The sequence below is a fragment of the Panicum virgatum genome, chromosome 7K (genome assembly GCF_016808335.1).
Source record: "Panicum virgatum strain AP13 chromosome 7K, P.virgatum_v5, whole genome shotgun sequence".
NCBI classification, from domain to species: Eukaryota; Viridiplantae; Streptophyta; class Magnoliopsida; order Poales; family Poaceae; genus Panicum; species Panicum virgatum.
In genome coordinates, this window is record NC_053142.1 from 27,472,362 (window position 1) to 27,489,088 (window position 16,727).

At 41.8% G+C, this 16,727-nt stretch overlaps 2 protein-coding genes across 3 annotated transcripts; one reads left to right on the forward strand and one right to left on the reverse strand.

Moving 5' to 3' along the window:
• Positions 1 to 5,766, forward strand: LOC120640713 (vacuolar protein-sorting-associated protein 11 homolog). Of its 2 annotated transcripts, XM_039916627.1 has the most exons (6): positions 22 to 406; positions 974 to 1,033; positions 1,066 to 1,147; positions 1,282 to 1,608; positions 2,175 to 3,953; positions 5,023 to 5,766. In XM_039916627.1, exons 2-6 carry the CDS (start codon positions 981 to 983, stop codon positions 5,377 to 5,379), a joined length of 2,598 nt encoding a protein of 865 aa, XP_039772561.1. In that variant the 5' UTR covers positions 22 to 406; positions 974 to 980; the 3' UTR covers positions 5,380 to 5,766. The 2 variants fall into 2 exon arrangements, with proteins under 2 accessions (XP_039772560.1, XP_039772561.1); XM_039916626.1 differs by having other exon boundaries at positions 1 to 406; positions 974 to 1,147.
• Positions 5,767 to 6,505: 739 nt separating this feature from the next.
• Positions 6,506 to 10,051, reverse strand: LOC120640714 (DNA-directed RNA polymerases II, IV and V subunit 9B-like). Its single transcript, XM_039916629.1, has 5 exons — positions 9,788 to 10,051; positions 8,272 to 8,329; positions 8,095 to 8,170; positions 7,246 to 7,404; positions 6,506 to 6,808 (listed from the first exon to the last, which is right to left on the reverse strand). Exons 2-5 carry the CDS (start codon positions 8,298 to 8,300, stop codon positions 6,728 to 6,730), a joined length of 345 nt encoding a protein of 114 aa, XP_039772563.1. The 5' UTR covers positions 8,301 to 8,329; positions 9,788 to 10,051; the 3' UTR covers positions 6,506 to 6,727.
• Between the last annotated feature and the right edge of the window lie 6,676 nt (positions 10,052 to 16,727).

Genomic DNA, 16,727 nt, shown 5'->3' on the forward strand with positions numbered 1-16,727 from the left:
AGAAAAGTTCTTACGGAGGCCGGTGTCGCGTTCGGGTCCGACCGCGCGGCCTCCCCCTCCCTTCCGCTCCTGCTCGCCCCCGTCCACCGCCGAGCCCGATCCCACCCGAGCCGCCTCGCCGGCGCCCGATCCGGCCGCCCCGCGCCGGCCCGGCATGTACCAGTGGCGCAAGTTCGAGTTCTTCGAGGAGAAGGCGGCCGGCCGCGGCGGGGGCGGGGGCGGAGGGTCGTCCGCCGCCGCCGTGCCGGCCGAGATCGCGGGCCGCGTCACCTGCTGCTCGGGCGGCCGCGGCCGCGTCGCGGTGGGGTGCGACGACGGCACCGTCGGGCTCCTCGACCGCGGGTTCCGCCTCTCCTACGGCTTCCAAGCCCACGCCGCCTCCGTCCTCTTCCTCCAGCAGCTCAAGGTACGGGGCGCGCAGACTCGATCTGATTGATGCTGCGGTTGGGATTCTTTCTCCGCCTCGGGAAGTTGTTGGGTTTGTCGATAGCTTTCTTGGTACTGTACTAGTTAGCGTCGTCTATAACTGGTACATATGTAATCGGGGTGCATTTAGAAACAAAATGAGAAAAAAAATTGGCATGTTTCTTCTTACGACTTGAAATCAGCTGCTGCTTATGATGACCAACTGGTGTGAGGCAGTCCAATCTTAGATAGAATCATAAGTCTTTACACTGCTACTGAGTTCTGAAGCAATGCCAGAAAATTGTATCGGAAATTGGACAAGTATATTGTTGAATTAATTGATTACATCAACATTTAGCATCGATGATTTCATTTGTTTTGGCCTACCAAATTCCCTATTCTCAAGGAAAAAGTGCCATTTGGTTCAGTAGCAGTACCAGTACCATAGATCATTTGCTAATCTATGTATTTCCTGTTACTGCACCGTGAAACATTTATGCACTGTATCATTGTGATAACTACACCTACATCATATACTTAATAACAACTTACCTTTCTGTGTGACCAGCAAAGGAATGTTCTTGTCACCGTTGGAGATGATGATCAGTCGTCTTCGCAGTCATCAGCAATATGTCTCAAGGTTTTTGACCTTGACAAAGTACAAGAAGAGGGATCAAGTACAACAGCTCCTTTCTGTGTTCAAATTTTGCGGGTCTTCACAGATCACTTTCCTCAAGCAAAGGTAAATTCTCCTAGTTCATTTTGATCCCAATGTAATGCATTTCAGATGATCTTTTATTACAAAAATTCACATATGTTATATGAATGTTAACATGCGATTCTAGTTTAATTGGCTTATTTTGCTGACTTTTGCAGATTACATCATTTATGGTTCTAGAAGAAGCACCACCTATACTGTTAATTGCCATTGGACTGGACAATGGTTTCATTTATTGCATCAAAGGTGACATTGCACGTGAGCGTATTACACGCTTCAAGTTGCAGGTTGAGGCTGCTTCAGATGGCAGCACTAGTTTGCCTATCACTGGCCTTGGTTTCCGAGTTGAGGGGCAAGCACATCAGCTCTTTGCTGTAACTCCTAGTTCTGTAACCTTGTTCAACTTGCATGTTCAACCACCAAGGAGGCAAACACTTGATCAGATTGGTTGCCAGACTAATGCTGTGGCAATGAGTGACCGAATGGTAAGGATGGATTACACATGTCCCTCTGCTAATTTTCTAACCATATAGCTTTGTGGATTCTGTTTGCAATTTTTTGGGTAATTTAATATGCTTTAGAATTTGTTACTTGTTTGGTTAATTGGACGACTTAAAAATAATTTAGGCAGGCTAGTTACAGTTCATGAGCAGAAGAAGTTTTACTAGCTGAAACTTCATAGTTAATTCGTCGCCTAATTGTAAGCCTCAAATTTGCTGCAACCTGCCAACTAAAATGCTGTTGCAGCAACTGATACTCTTGGCAGGTAATGTGTGTCAATTGTCCAAATAGTCTCAGTATATTGAAAAGGGACCCATAATCTACTAAATCACTATCCAATTTGTTACAGATATTGATTGTGTGGTTTTGTCCACAAGACAATGTATACGATATTAGGAAACTTTAGGCTGGTTTAATAGCTTGGGCCAATTGGTTACTTTCTTGCGCATGCACTTCTTTATCTATCAGGCCTGTGTTGTTCTAATACATTTGTTATTAGAGTTTTATATTTCTAGCTGCAAACTTGATTTATTGCATATTCAATCAACAGGATCTAATTATCGGTAGACCTGAAGCTGTGTATTTCTATGAAGTTGATGGTAGGGGTCCTTGTTGGGCATTTGATGGTGAGAAAAAGTTCGTAGGTTGGTTTCGAGGCTACTTACTTTGCATTATCGAAGATCAGAGGACTCAGAAGGGTACCCTTAATGTTTATGACCTTAAGAATCGTCTAATTGCACATAGCATGCCTGTGGGGGATGTTTCACACTTGGTCTGTGAGTGGGGTTATATTATTCTTATTATGGCTGACAAAAAGATTATGTGCATTGGAGAGAAAGACATGGAAAGTAAGCTTGACATGTTGTTCAAGAAAAATCTTTATACAATTGCAATCAATCTTGTACAAAGTCAGCAGGCTGATCCTGCTTCGACTGCTGAGGTTCTGCGAAAGTATGGTGACCATCTGTATGGGAAACAGGAATATGATGAGGCTATGTCCCAGTATATCCACACAATTGGTCATCTTGAACCATCATATGTTATACAGAAGTTCCTTGATGCAAAGCGCATCTACAACCTGACAAATTATTTAGAGAAGTTACATGATAGAGGGTTAGCATCCAAAGACCACACCACCCTTCTGTTGAACTGCTATACCAAATTGAAAGATGTGGAGAAACTTAACGATTTCATCAAAGATGAAGATGGGATAGGTGAAATAAAGTTTGATGTGGAAACTGCTATAAGAGTATGCCGTGCTGCTGGATATCATGAGCATGCTATGTTTGTGGCAAAAAAGGCCGGGAGGCATGAGTTGTACTTGAAAATTTTACTTGAGGATCTGGGTAGATATGATGAGGCACTGCAATATATATCTAGTCTTGAGGCAAATCAAGCAGGTCTTACTGTAAAAGAATATGGGAAAATTCTTGTGGAACATAGACCTGCTGAAACAGTTGAAATACTATTAAGGCTCTGTACCGATCTTGGAGATCCTACAACAAGAAGAGGTTCAAACAGCATGCACTTGCTTATGATACCATCGCCAATAGATTTTGTGAATATATTTGTGCACAGCGCACAATATCTTATGGAATTTCTGGAAAATTATATCAAAGCAGTCAAGGACTCACCTGCGCAGACAGAAATTCATAACACCCTTCTGGAGCTCTATATTTCAAATGATTTGAGCTTCCTTTCTATCTCACAAGAAAATGGCTTTGAGAATCACAATACCAAAGAAACGAATGGTATGGAAACTGCAAATGGCTATAAGTCTGGAACAAGAGACAAATCAAATCTAGGAAAAGAAGATACTAAAATAGCAAAGAATATTGTTGATAGGAGGATGAAAGGGCTTGCATTACTCAAATCTGCTTGGACATCTGAGATGCAAGATCCTTTGTATGATGTTGATCTTGCTCTTATTCTTTGTAATACACATGCATTCAAAGATGGATTGCTCTTTCTGTATGAGAAACTAAAACTTTACAAAGAAGTTATTAGTTGTTACAAGCAAGCTCACGATCACGAAGGTTTAATTGCATGCTGCAAGAAGCTGGGGGACTCGTCTCAAGGAGGGGATCCATCTCTGTGGGGTGATCTGTTGAAGTATTTTGGGGAACTCGGGGAAGACTGCTCTAAAGAAGTTAAAGAGGTCTTGACCTACATTGAAAAGGAGGATGTTGTGCCTCCCATTGTTGTGCTACAGACACTATCAAAAAACCCATTTTTGACGCTCTCAGTTGTCAAGGATTACATTGCTCGCAAACTTGAGCAAGAATCAAAGTTAATTGAAGATGATAGAAAATCCATTGACAAGTATCAGGTTAGTAATTTATTTGTGAAGTTATTGTGACATTTGTTTCCCATTGCCATTCTTAGTACCTTTAAAATATCTAGGAGAAGGCATTACTATTTCTTGGTTCTTCGATAAATCGAAGATAGAAAAAAATAATGGTTTTAGATACAATTCAAGATCAATTCAAAAAAAGTACGTGGCAAATTGGTGTTTGGCTGTTGGCATTAACACATTACATGAGGGTGTTATTTGAGATGATGCTACCTCAAATGCAGTTCTAGCAATTTGTTTTATTTTCCTCTTGTACCCTGCAATCATGATATACTAGTTACTCTCAGCATTCAGCAGCTACCTTTACATGTGAGAAACCTATGTATTGGACCATATTCTCCCAGTTCACCGAATTTTTAAAATTCTCTTATGGGTACAATGCACCATGGTAATATTATTAAATTTCTAGTTTTATTTTACTTTTATTTAATCATACATCATAATATGATGAACTGTTCATACTTATTTTAGACATAGTCATTTTTTTCCTAATAATATGCTAAAATATGATTCTGAACTGCAATGATTCTCATGTGAAACACGCAGAGGTTAATATGGAGAATTATGGTAGAATAGCTTGGTTGGTAGAGCCTCCAGTTGTTGGCATGAACCTGGTTGCTCGCATTTGTGTGAGTACCTCCCTAAATAGGTCAACACTCCCCTTTCGTGAGACAAAGGGGGAGTTCTCCCCATGGTCGAATCGAACCTGGGTGCTTGCAATTGTGTGAATACCTCCCTAAATGGTTCAGTACTCCAAATTATTTCCATGGTAGCAATGAAATTCTTGAAATTGACTATGACCCACACCTGAGTTTCACTTGAAGTCGTACTAATAATGCAAATTGAGCGTGCCTAAAGATTAACAGTCCTATAACAAGCACATGCACAAGTACATCTTTTTCTATTTCTTGTGTATGAAAGAGGGATCATCATAATCTTTTTCAGATGTAGCATGATTTGTGAGCGGATATTTGAAACTTGGTAGCAAGAATAATCTACAACGATGGAAATCGAACATGCTGTGAATCATTACTTTTTTTTACAGGAGGAGACAGAGTTGATGAAAAGGGAGATTGAAGATCTCAAGACAAATGCAAAGGTTTTCCAACTCAGCAAGTGTACAGCTTGTACTTTCACCCTTGATCTTCCAGCTGTCCATTTCATGTGCATGCATTCATTCCACCTCCGCTGCCTTGGGGACAACGAAAAAGAATGCCCGGAATGTGCACCTGAATATAGATCTATTATGGAGGCAAAGCAGAAGCTAGAACAAAACGCCAGGGACCATGACCTATTTTTCAGGCAGTTGAGGGGTTCGAAGGACGGATTTTCTGTCGTTGCGGACTATTTTAGCAAGGGCATAGTGAGCAAGACAACCGTACCGCCCGAGAATGGCCAATAGGGAAGGATCGCTTGTACTGCTGCTCCTTGTATAGCCTTTATATGGTGTTATTTCCCTTTCTTCGGCGGTTGATCAGATGTGAGGGCGCTCCTGTGTCCATCCATTATAGCAGGTTGAGGTACAGATAGCAAGTTCCACTCATGTACCTGGTCATCCTATCTGGCCTCTTTCATCCATGTTGTGAGTTTTTGTGTTGACATGGCATTGTAAATACTCATTTCCAGCAACCCCTTTTTGCGGACTAATGTTTCTTAGACAGTGCTGTACCATACAGCATAGAGTTTTGATGTTTGGTTTATGCCCGCATTGTTAACAATAGAAGTATCACACGGATCATGTTTTTTGTATGTTTCAGTAAATATCTTATCTATTTGTTTTTGGCGACCTGATGTATCCATGTCAGAGTTACCCATAGATTGTTCGTTTATATATCGATAGATTGAAATTAGCTACCACCGGATGTTTCTTGGACCATTGGTTGCATTCTGTAACAGACTAATCTGTGTAGGCTAGCAGAAAGTGGTGGCATGCTGGGAGTGCCACGGCCTACTGCTGAAAGTGTTTTGTTTAATTTTATCAGTTCACTACTACTATGAGCTAAATGACATGTACTTTGATCTGCAAGCTCAGTATCATGTATTTTGATCAGGGACCTCTGTATTTGCCTGTTAGGAGGGACCTACTCAAATGAGAGTGCAGAGTACTGCTGTGGTGCTGCCACCATTCTTTGTATTTATTTCACTTGATCTGGCACGTACTAAATATTATCACCAATTATTTTAATTAACTATGACTTGGAAAATTATTAGATGTATAATTTGATTTTGATTCGCTTTGGCTATCGATGATCTTGGCACCAAAATCTTATTTGTCTCATCGAATTTAGTGATATTCGTTTCGCGTTGAATTGAGTAAATATCTGAATGCGAATCCGAATCCATGGTATCCATTTTGCATCTATATTCGAGAATATTTGTATCTGCATTCGAATTAAAATATGGTAAAAAGCGATATCCGAATTTGATTTCATGCGTATTCGATCCATTTCCATAGCTAGCTACGATTCTCCTTATCTGTCAGTTTTCTTGAAGGGGCAAGGCCTCTACACGATTGCAGAGACCAACACTACTGCAACCATGCCGTGCAGCTACATATCACATAGAAGTAACAATGCATAAGCATTCTCTCATTAACCCTAGGATAAGTGAAGACTTGTAAGTATGTTCCAAGAAAATCACAGACCAAGTTCTACAAGTTCAGTTTCAAACTCTAATGGGGATAGCGATTAGAAGTTCCAGAGCATGCTACATTAAGGGCACAGATATGTATTCTGCGCATCATTCCTGCATCATTCCCTCCACCGGTGACCGCAATCAGGGCTGCAGCACACAAAGAACAGGGTCATCCCCTCCTCCCCTCTTGCCGTAGCCTGAAAAAGATTAAAAACAGCATCAGGTTTAATATTTTCTCAAAACATTCAAGCAGGATCAGTTAAATACAAACATCGCTCAACTTTAGATGCATTAGTTCAGAAGAATAGAGAATGAAACATGAATGGTACGCTCTAGTGGCATTCAATAGCATTAGTGCACAAAAAGGGACCCTTATTCGGGCACATAACAATTATATCTTAAGGCCACGTTTTTTTTTGGGATCTGACTGCTGACTTGTTGCATAAGACACGATGATGTCAAGGATATAGATGAAGGCCTCAGCACGAGACAGAAACAGCAAAAAAAATGAGGGGTGCAATATCCAACTGTAACGTTAACAAAGTGATGCATTTTAGTATACTGTTTTATTTAACAAGTCATTCAGATAGCATCACATGGAAATGAGCCGAGGCAAAACAAGAAGAAAAAAGACCTGGAAGAAAACAGCCTCTCCGTGCCCACAGAGAGCGCAGCGGACGGTCTTGGTTCTGGGAAGAGTTGGGTCAGAAGCTACATCCTGCAAGACCTGTGTTCGCTCCCCAGCAGTGTGGTGCACCTCATTCCGATAGACGCAGTTATTGTCAGAGACCTCCTGAATCAAACCAGGATTAGTAATGTTATTCTTAACTTGTAGCCGGAAGAAAAGGAGGTTTGAGGAATTGCAAATTCTTCAATTCCCCATTCATTAAAGCAGAACAACCAACATTGAAAGACGTAGAGTACTAGAATTTTCAGTGCGTTTTTTCTTTCTGCAATGAGGACAGGTGCAGAATAAATAAAACAGAAGCAGGGATGAGTTTTTTGATAAACGCATAAGAATCATATTGTTGTTCTAGTTATGTTTAGCTTTTGCCCTGGATAGATGCAGTGCATGGGGGAATTCAATAGCCAAGGTTGCACTTAAGGATACATGGCATTGGTATGGCCAAAATACTAGAATTTGGGGAAAGGGGAACAACCAAGCCACCCCCCATGAGCATTGTAATGCATGCTCATTCCACCCAATCATGCAAGTTCTGTGGAACAGCGAGAGTTAATTATTGGGGACAGACAGACTGGCAAACCAGCAGTATCCATAGATACAATTCTCAATCGAAAAGGGCAAGATGTAATATGTCTTTATGTAGATATCAGTCAAAGATCATCCTTCGTGGCTCAAGTAGTAACTACTTTCCATGAAGAAGGGGCCATTCTTGCATAAATGGACTGATGAGATGGTAACTTAACGGTATCTAGCAAGCAGATTGTTGGTGGAGCAAATATTCAGGCTGATGGGTTGTACCTGGTGCTCGCAGTTGCGACATGCAAAGAAGATGGTGCATCTGTCCCTGTCCTCCTTGGGGTACAGGATGTTGTTGCTGCACGTCCATCCATCATTAGTTAATTATATTATTTGAGGCAATGATCAAGACAGTGAAAGAGAGAGAGAGGAAGAGGATCGATGTAGGAGAGTGCATACCACTCGCGGCAAAACTTCATGGTACTCATGCTTGCAGAAGCAGAGCCTTCTTGAAGCCCTGAACAGAAACAAGAAAGATTTCAGATTGTCAAATGGTAGAAACCAAACAGCTAAACTTATCATGCATCCCTCAGGTGAATTACCATCCGATTTATTCGTGGCACAGTATAATACAAATCACATCACGCTGCCATGTCGAAGCCCAACTAGTAGATTCGACGATAATTTTAAAAAATAATAGCTACACCTACAACAGAGAAATAAACTTCTAAATCTATGACTTTGCTTAAGATGCAGTATCTGATAATTAAAAGAAATATTTATCAACTTCACTGCATCTAGAAAGGGCAAAATTTCCCCTTACTACGACCTCCTAAGAATCCTGGCGTTTCATCCCCACTAACTACTGCCTCAATATGCCAACAGTTGATTGAAGACTTCAGGTTGCCAACCTAGCCCCCCATAAGTACTAAGTGGGTAATACTATTCAATGAGCAATGCTGCACATGCACTGATTTTTTTTCATCGTTATTAAAAATGGAACTGAGCTGATCCCCTGATATCAGTATCACAATCAGCTAAAAAAATAAAGAACTAGAAAAAACCAGTACAATGTATGGGCGAAAACCATAAAAAGTTCCAATCTAGTCCGGTAGTCTCCAGGAGACAGTCTCAATTCCTACCCAAGACCTGGCTGGCGAGATCAAAACATGGAACCGCCGCCTAGGGCATCAGACCCAGAGAGGAGGAGGAAAGGAGTGGGACGGGCGGAAGGGGTGAGGCACGGTCGCACGGAGCAGTACCTCCCAACTCGTGGATCGCTTGTCGGGGCGGGGATAGGGAGGAACAGGGGCCTCCAAGGCGAGGGAACTAGAGAGGCGGGCGGGCGGGCCGGTGGTCGGCAGGGGTGGGCCCAGGATTTTGATCATGGATATTCAAAAACTCACAATGGTAATTTTTTTAACAGCCTTAATCCTGGTACTTGGCATGTATAATTGAGTATAACATTACAAATTGACTAATTGTATAGAAGTACTGCTAATTGTATCTATGAAGTCTTTTCTTGTATCTTTTATGATACTTTTAGACCAATATACGAGTTGAGAAGCATAACTAAATTTTAAAATAATAGTAAACTTGAAAAAGAGGAAGAAGAGCAACCCTTATTCATTCCTTCTGTTTTCCTTTTATAAAGATGGCTCTGCCTACTACAACTATAAAGATGGAAAACCAAACAGAAACCTTGCAATCAAGGCATGAAGAACCGAACAGGTTACTGTAATAAGAGAAAGAGAACAAGTAGAATAGTAGCCAGTTGTGTACTTCTCTAGTTCCTATTAGGTAATTCTCGCTAGTGCACGATAATACACGCACAAGTATTCAAGTTTCAGGAAAAAAATTCATAACTACATATCTACATTGCTGCTATTTTTTTTTCACAAATCCATAAGTAATCACAAATTGCAATGACATAGTTTCACGAACTATGAATAAAATTTTTCAATCTCCTGCTCACCTTGGTTCCCTAGCAGGCTGGCGGCTGGTTTCTTGGCTCTTGCTCGGTGCGCGCGCGCGCGCGCCCTGCCCCCTGGGCGGCCTGCGCCTGCAGCCTGCGCAGCGCGGCGGCGCCCCTGCGGCCTGCGCGCTGTGCGGCGTGGGCGCGCCGCGGGCGGCTGGTGGCTGGCGGCCGGAGCCTGCCTGCGGCCCTGCGCGAGCTGCGAGCTCTGCACCGGCCTGCGTGCGGTGGGGGAGGGGGGAGGGGGGGTGGCGAGCCCCAGAGGCGACGAGCGCGGCCGGCCGGCGGGGGGAATCAGAAGGAGGGCAGGAGGCGGGGGGCCGCTAATTTGCGGTCGCCCGGAAGTTCGAGTCCGCACAGTCGATATATCCCAGCACACGTGATTCAAGCACAGGTGATTTATACAAATAAAATCAAATTTATACAAACAATTCTAAACAAAACTTTGAGAAATAGATTCGAAAGAAAAAAACTCTAAACGGAAAGCTTCTGTAAAAGTTTGGGCAAGAATATTTTGAGATCGACAAATTTTGGAGAGAAAAGTCGTGGCGCAAAATTTTTGTACAAGAAAAAAATTGGGAGCCAAAAAGTCCAAGCAAAAGATTCTGAGATAGAGAAATTGGAGATAAATGTTTTCACAAAAAAATTCAAGATAAAAAAATTAAAGAAACAAAAAATTTGAAGACAAAAATTAGAATACATTAAAGTTTGGACTAAAATATTTTTAGATCCATAAATTTTGAAGAGAAAAGTGGTGGTGCAAAATTTTTGTACAAGAAAAAATTTGGGGGCCAAAAAAAGTCGAAGCAAAAGATTCTAAGATGGAGAAATTGGAGATAAATATTCTGACACAAAATTTCGAGATAAAAGAAATTCAAAAGAAAAAAAACATTGAAGATTAAAATTATAAACATAAAAGTTAGAAAAGAGAACGTGAAAATTGAAACTAGGAAAGGCAGGGTATATGTAAAGAGGGGGGGCCACTAGCCCCACGTGTGCGGGCAGCGCGTCGACCGCTCCGCGCGGTCGACCGCAAAAACAGCATCGGGGCAGGAGGCGTCGGGAGGCTGCTGGGAGGGGTACTCGGCCAGCTGATGAGAGCATTTGGGCCGTGGCCGTGGGTGGGTACATGGGCTGATGCCAAAGTTTTAAATAGCCGGCTATAACTTCCACTATAGACCGCTATAGCTCATAGAAAGAGCAGCCGCTATGGTATTTAGCCCGCTAAAACCGGCTATAGCCCGCTAAATGTCGGCCATAGCACGCTAAACGCCGTAACGGCAGTCCTGCCGCTAAACGTCTTAGCCGGCGATTTAAAACATTGGCCGATGCCCGATGGTGGGTCACGTTTTATTTATTATTCTGTTTATTTTCTTTCCAGTTTCCGGTTCGGAGTGGAAGGATAGGAGGGGTCGGTTGTATGTCACTTAAGGCGATACATTTCCCACCATCGCCTGAAAAACCGATTGTATATGAAGTGGACCATATTTCAGCCCAATAAATATGACTGTTTGTGCATAAAAAGAGAAAAGACATTGTATGCATGCAGATAAGACAAAACAATAACATTATCAACTTGGAAACATGTTTGAAAAAAAATCCATAAGTTTCGGAGGGAATATCTAAATTAAATTCTGATTGCAGCATCATATTTCTTACGTCAAGATCTTCAAAACAAGACCACACTTGACTATATTTGAAGGATTTTATTTTTTAAACATTTTTTTTTGATAAAGCTAGAACGTATGGACTACAGCGAACAAATACATATCTCTTTGCGAACAAAATATTAAATCCGACGAACAAATAATAATAGTACACTACGGAACATCACGAACAAAAAAATGGGTGATGCATGTGTCAGCTAAATAACAGAGAAATTCTGTGCATGCATATAAAAAAGACAACAAAGATAACATCATCTATATGCATGTAAATTCAAACTAATAAAAATTATTACTGTTAAACCATACATCTAAATTAAATTTGGATTGTACCATTATATTTCTTGTCATAAATTTGAATTGTACCATTATCTTTCTATGACAAGATTTTTATAACTAAATAATTAATTTTGGGTAATTAATTTTGGGTTCTGAGAATGAATAATTATTTTTACAAATAAAAAATTAAATATAGTGAACACATAATAACGTACGAGGAACAAAATATTATATATCGCGAGTATTTAATTGTATAGGATAGATATGAAAAATGAATATCACGAACAAGTGAGTTAACATCGCGGAATAATTTAATCTACAAAGCGAACAAATTAATCAACATCACAGAACAATTTAATCTCCAAAACGAACAATTTATTTTTATTGGCAGAAGAAGTCAACGTAAAATTCAACGAAGAAAACTGAAAACAAAAGGGGAAAAAGAAGAAAGAAGAAAAATATGTTAAAAAGAGAAAAATAACAAAAGACAAAAAAATAAAAGAAAATTATGGAAGGAAAAAGTGGAAGGATAAAAGAATGAAAAAGAATACATGAAAGAGAATGAAAAAAGTTAGAAAACATGTGTGCTACCCACCTTTAGACTTTTATGAAATTATATAGATATGGGAAACGAAGAAGAATGAAATGGGTTATAAAATAGAGAAAACATCTACTTAGGAATAGAAGAAAAATAAGTAAGCAAATATAAGGGAAAATAAAATAAATAAAAATAAAATAAATAAGACTAAAAAGATTTGTACAATAGATAAAAGAGAAAGTGTGTGAGGGAAGGGAAAAATAGATGGGAGAAACCAAACTATTATTACTTGATGAAAAAAAGTGCAGAAAAAATGAAACGAGAAACAACAAGGCTACATATTTCTTTCTTGTATGTAACATGTGATGGCATCCCAGTTTCATGTGTGCGTAGCATGTCAACTAGCAGCATGTAGCAGAGAGACATCCCAGCTTCATGTGTGCGTAGCACATCAACTAGCAACATGTAGCAGAAAGACGTGGGGCTCTGGACTAGCACCTTGGGCCATGAGAAAACAAAGAGAAAGATGCACGGTAACCGGTGCAAATGTGGTAATGGGTTGAATTTGTCAAATCACACATGCGCAAATCCTACAGGAGATGGTTTATTTCTTTGTAGGGCGCGTGATATATAGCCTCCGCGGGATACGAGGGGTCACGTTTCGAAGGATCATATGCGAGAAGCATGCGTGTGTTTATTCGTTTACTCTTTTGACGTCCGCCGTCCCACGAACTGTAAATTATAAAAATATATTTAATATAAATAAAAATATATTTATAGTTTTAATTATTCCTATTTAATATTTACAACATTGTTGCTCTTTTCTATAAAATTAGTTAAATTAGAATGTTTTGATTTAGAACAAACTAAAATACCTTATATTTTTAATATAGAAGGGGTACCGAGATTAAACAGGTAATGGAGAAAATCCTAGCTTCATCCAAATGTGACCCCAGCCTCAATGCTAATCCTAGAAGTAACCTCACTTGGGAGAACACTTTCCTTGTACTTCTCCGTCTGCTATTCAAACAATTCCCAGCAAAGAAGTGAAACAACTCGTACGGTTCTCCCCTGTTTCCTCAGCTCATCTGCTGCTTTTTCTGCAATCTCAAGCTCGGAACCTGTGCCAATCAGAAGAAGATCTGGTTTGTTGCCTGATGAGTTTTTTTTGGAACATGTTGCCTGATGCCTTTTCAGCTGTGTGAGAACTGCCCAATTTAATATTATTTTAATCGAACCGCCAGTTATTATCTTCTAAATAAGAGTTAACACGTACTTACCAGAGAGTGTGCCACGTGTTACCCCATATCTAGAGACACGAATAACCGACACATCATTCGCCTAAAATAATATCAAATCCGGTAGTCCCGGTATGTGCTTCAACATACGCCCAGAATCATCATATACACATACCGTACAATCGAATACATCACCAAAGACCCACAAGGAGCAGTTTTTACAATACCAGAGTTCGAAATTTAATATTACAAGTTCAACATAGGAATGTTTAACCATTCACCATTACAAGCTTTGGGCTCACGGAAGCCATATTATTTAGAAATTTAAAAAATATTATATTTACATGCTCTCACGGAGTTCGATTACGATAAAACCTACTACGATGATGATGTCTTGCTCAAGGACACCACCCCAGCCTCAACGACCTACTCCTCCCCCGTACCTGGAACGGTGGGGTAGAAGTGGTCGAACACCACTTCCGGTTCACCTGCAACTAGGGTTAGAAACACCCTGAGTACAAAAGTACTTGTAAGACTTACGCGATTAAATAAACAAGGATCATGCAAAGGCTCAAGTAAAAGCTTTAAGGTTAAATAATTATTGCATAAGCATGAGCTCTCTAAACCAACACCTAGCACAATTAATTAATGTTGCCCGAACCCCCATTAAATTTTAGTAGAACATATTAAGAATAACATAGTGATTCCCGAGTTACTAAAACCCACTTCAACATGACCGTAACTCTACGAGTTCATGGGATAAAGAGCGTGCTCATAACCGAGAGCACGGCAATTCGAATTGATTCAAACCTTGCAAGAGTGTACTACTTTACCCACACGACGCGAGGACCATGCGACTCACCCAACCGATCACGTCGGGCAAGGGGGTACTCACGTCAACCGTTCCCAACAAGGCTCAACCGTTGAGGGTACGTCCAGCTTGCGCGTGGAGACTTAGTTCCACCGAGGACATCTCTAAAATTTTCCTATATATAGTTCCACTCGGGGACCCACTAAGCCTCCCTGCATAGCCCTTGGCCACATATCTGGGACCAAGCCCCAATGATCAAGTCAAAGAAGGTAATTGGCTCGTCCGTACCATTATATTGGATATGTGGTAGCACGGAAAGGTGCTCAAAACCAACGTCATCCACTCGGTCCTTAATCAATCCAAGCGGACTATGCCCATGTGACTTCATTCTCTAGGCCCTACTATTCCGCTCGAATCTCGATGCTACCAAACTCTTACCACCAAGCCGAACCAGTGCAACAATGATAAATGGTAAGTGTGATACTACAAGACATTCCTTCCTAGCAAGCGATATAAGTATTCTAAGCAGAGCTAAGCATCTAGTCAAGTAATTAACTGACTAACTAGTGCCAAGGACGAGGATAACCAATCAAGGAAGGATAATGCACGTAGATAGGTACAAAAATGCAATACATACATACTATATAACCCAACATTATCCAGTGAGATAACTAACTAATTCAGATTAAATAGATGCAAGGAATCATGCTTAGTTGCTTACCTCGGTTAGCTTCGGGCTCAACCGCGAACTGGACTCCGGGTTCAGGCTCGACGGACTCGGCAAGCTCCACGGGTTCGTTCTCCGACGATTCGGTCACTATAATGCATGAATGCGATGCATGAATTAGTGTGATGCTATGCTTATGTATAAAATAAACTACATGAAATGATATGCGCGAAAAGATGTACATGAAACAACATTTTGGATATGCAACTCTGACAAAATCGGAGATTCCGGTTTGACAAAACCGGAAGTTCCGGTTTCAAAACCGGATGTTCCGGTTTTCAGAACTTGATAGGCCAAAACCGGAAGTTTCGGTTTCTAAAACCGGCAGTTCCGGTTTCAGCGGGTTACTTGCGGACTGTCCGCTCCAAAGAGCCGGACCGTCCACGACTCGACTTTCGACGCGGTGACCATGGCGCAGCGGCGGCACGGCCGTGTTTCGGCGGCAGAGCAGGGCCGGAGTGGGCCGAAGGAGGCACGCACAGGGTGTTATAGGGCGAGGCGAAGCTCACCCCATAAGTGGACGGCGAAGAGAGGCGACGAGAGAACGCCACGACGGCGACGGGCGGTGGCGGGCGAAGGCGCTCGCCGGCGGCCCTGCATGGCGAATAAAGAGGCCGGGTAAGGAGGGGAATCGATCGAGGAGAAGGAGAAGATGCTCCCCACGTGAGGAATCGAGCCACGGCTCACCGGAGACGATGAATCGACGGCGAGGGCAGAGCTCGGACGGCGATGGCAATGGGGAACGGGGAAAGAGCTAGGGTTTGGGTTTGAGGGGAAAGGGCCGGTCGAACCTTAAGGCGAGGAGAGGAGTGAGGGGGTGGCATGGCAGCCGAGGATGGCCGACGCGTGTCTTTAGGATGGCCGGCGGCGGTGGCGACGTGCGGCGCGCCGCGATTCGTGCTCTGCCCACGAAGCAGAGTAAAACCGGAAGTTCTGGTTTTTGGAATCTGGAGGTTCCGGTTTTTGAAGTTTTCACCCCGGGATGTTACAATCTACCCCCCTTAAAGAAATCTCGTCCCGAGATTTAGATAGATAGAGATGAAAGGATAAAACTCCAAGCTAGACGAGATAAAGATCTAGGAGATGATGTACTAATGCAAGGGTGTGGTAGAGATAGAACTTACTCATTAGAGAAGAATTCAGGGTATTCTTGACGTATCTGATCTTCACGCTCCCACATGGCTTCGTCTTCGGAACGATTGCTCCATTGAACCTTTATAAACTTCACCATGTTACGCTTCACCTTTCTTTCATCTCGGTCAAGAATGGCAATTGGGTGTTCTTCGTAGGTAAGACCCGGTTGAAGGTCAAGTGACTCTAGGTCGACGTCGTCATTTGGAACACGATGACACTGCTTCAATTGAGAGATATGGAAGACATTGTGTATTGCGGAGAGTGATTGAGGGAGTTCCAACTGATAAGCCACTGCTCCAACTTTCTTGGTGATCCGAAAAGGTCCCACATAACGTGGTGCTAACTTTCCTCTCACTTGAAAACAATGAGTGCCCTTAAATGGAGAAACCTTGAGATAGACATAATTGCCAATCTTAAGATGGAGTTCTCGGTGGTGACGATCGGCATAAGTCTTTTGGCGAGATTGACCAATGCGAAGATTCTCACGGATAATCCTGACTTGTTCTTCGGCATCTTTCACCAAGTCTGGACCAAAGAAAGGTCTTTCTT

Bases quoted from the DNA above. Each gene is read 5' to 3' on its own strand.
- LOC120640713 (XM_039916626.1), top strand. From the start codon at position 155: ATGTACCAGTGGCGCAAGTTCGAGTTCTTCGAGGAGAAGGCGGCCGGC. The intron at 407-973 runs GTACGGGGCGCG...CTGTGTGACCAG, and splicing joins TCTTCCTCCAGCAGCTCAAG to CAAAGGAATGTTCTTGTCAC. The intron at 1,609-2,174 runs GTAAGGATGGAT...TTCAATCAACAG, and splicing joins TGGCAATGAGTGACCGAATG to GATCTAATTATCGGTAGACC.
- LOC120640714 (XM_039916629.1), bottom strand. From the start codon at position 8,300: ATGAGTACCATGAAGTTTTGCCGCGAGTG. The intron at 7,405-8,094 runs GTACAACCCATC...GGTTTGATTCAG, and splicing joins GTCGCAACTGCGAGCACCAG to GAGGTCTCTGACAATAACTG. The intron at 6,809-7,245 runs GTCTTTTTTCTT...AATCTTTTTCAG, and splicing joins GAGAGGCTGTTTTCTTCCAG to GCTACGGCAAGAGGGGAGGA.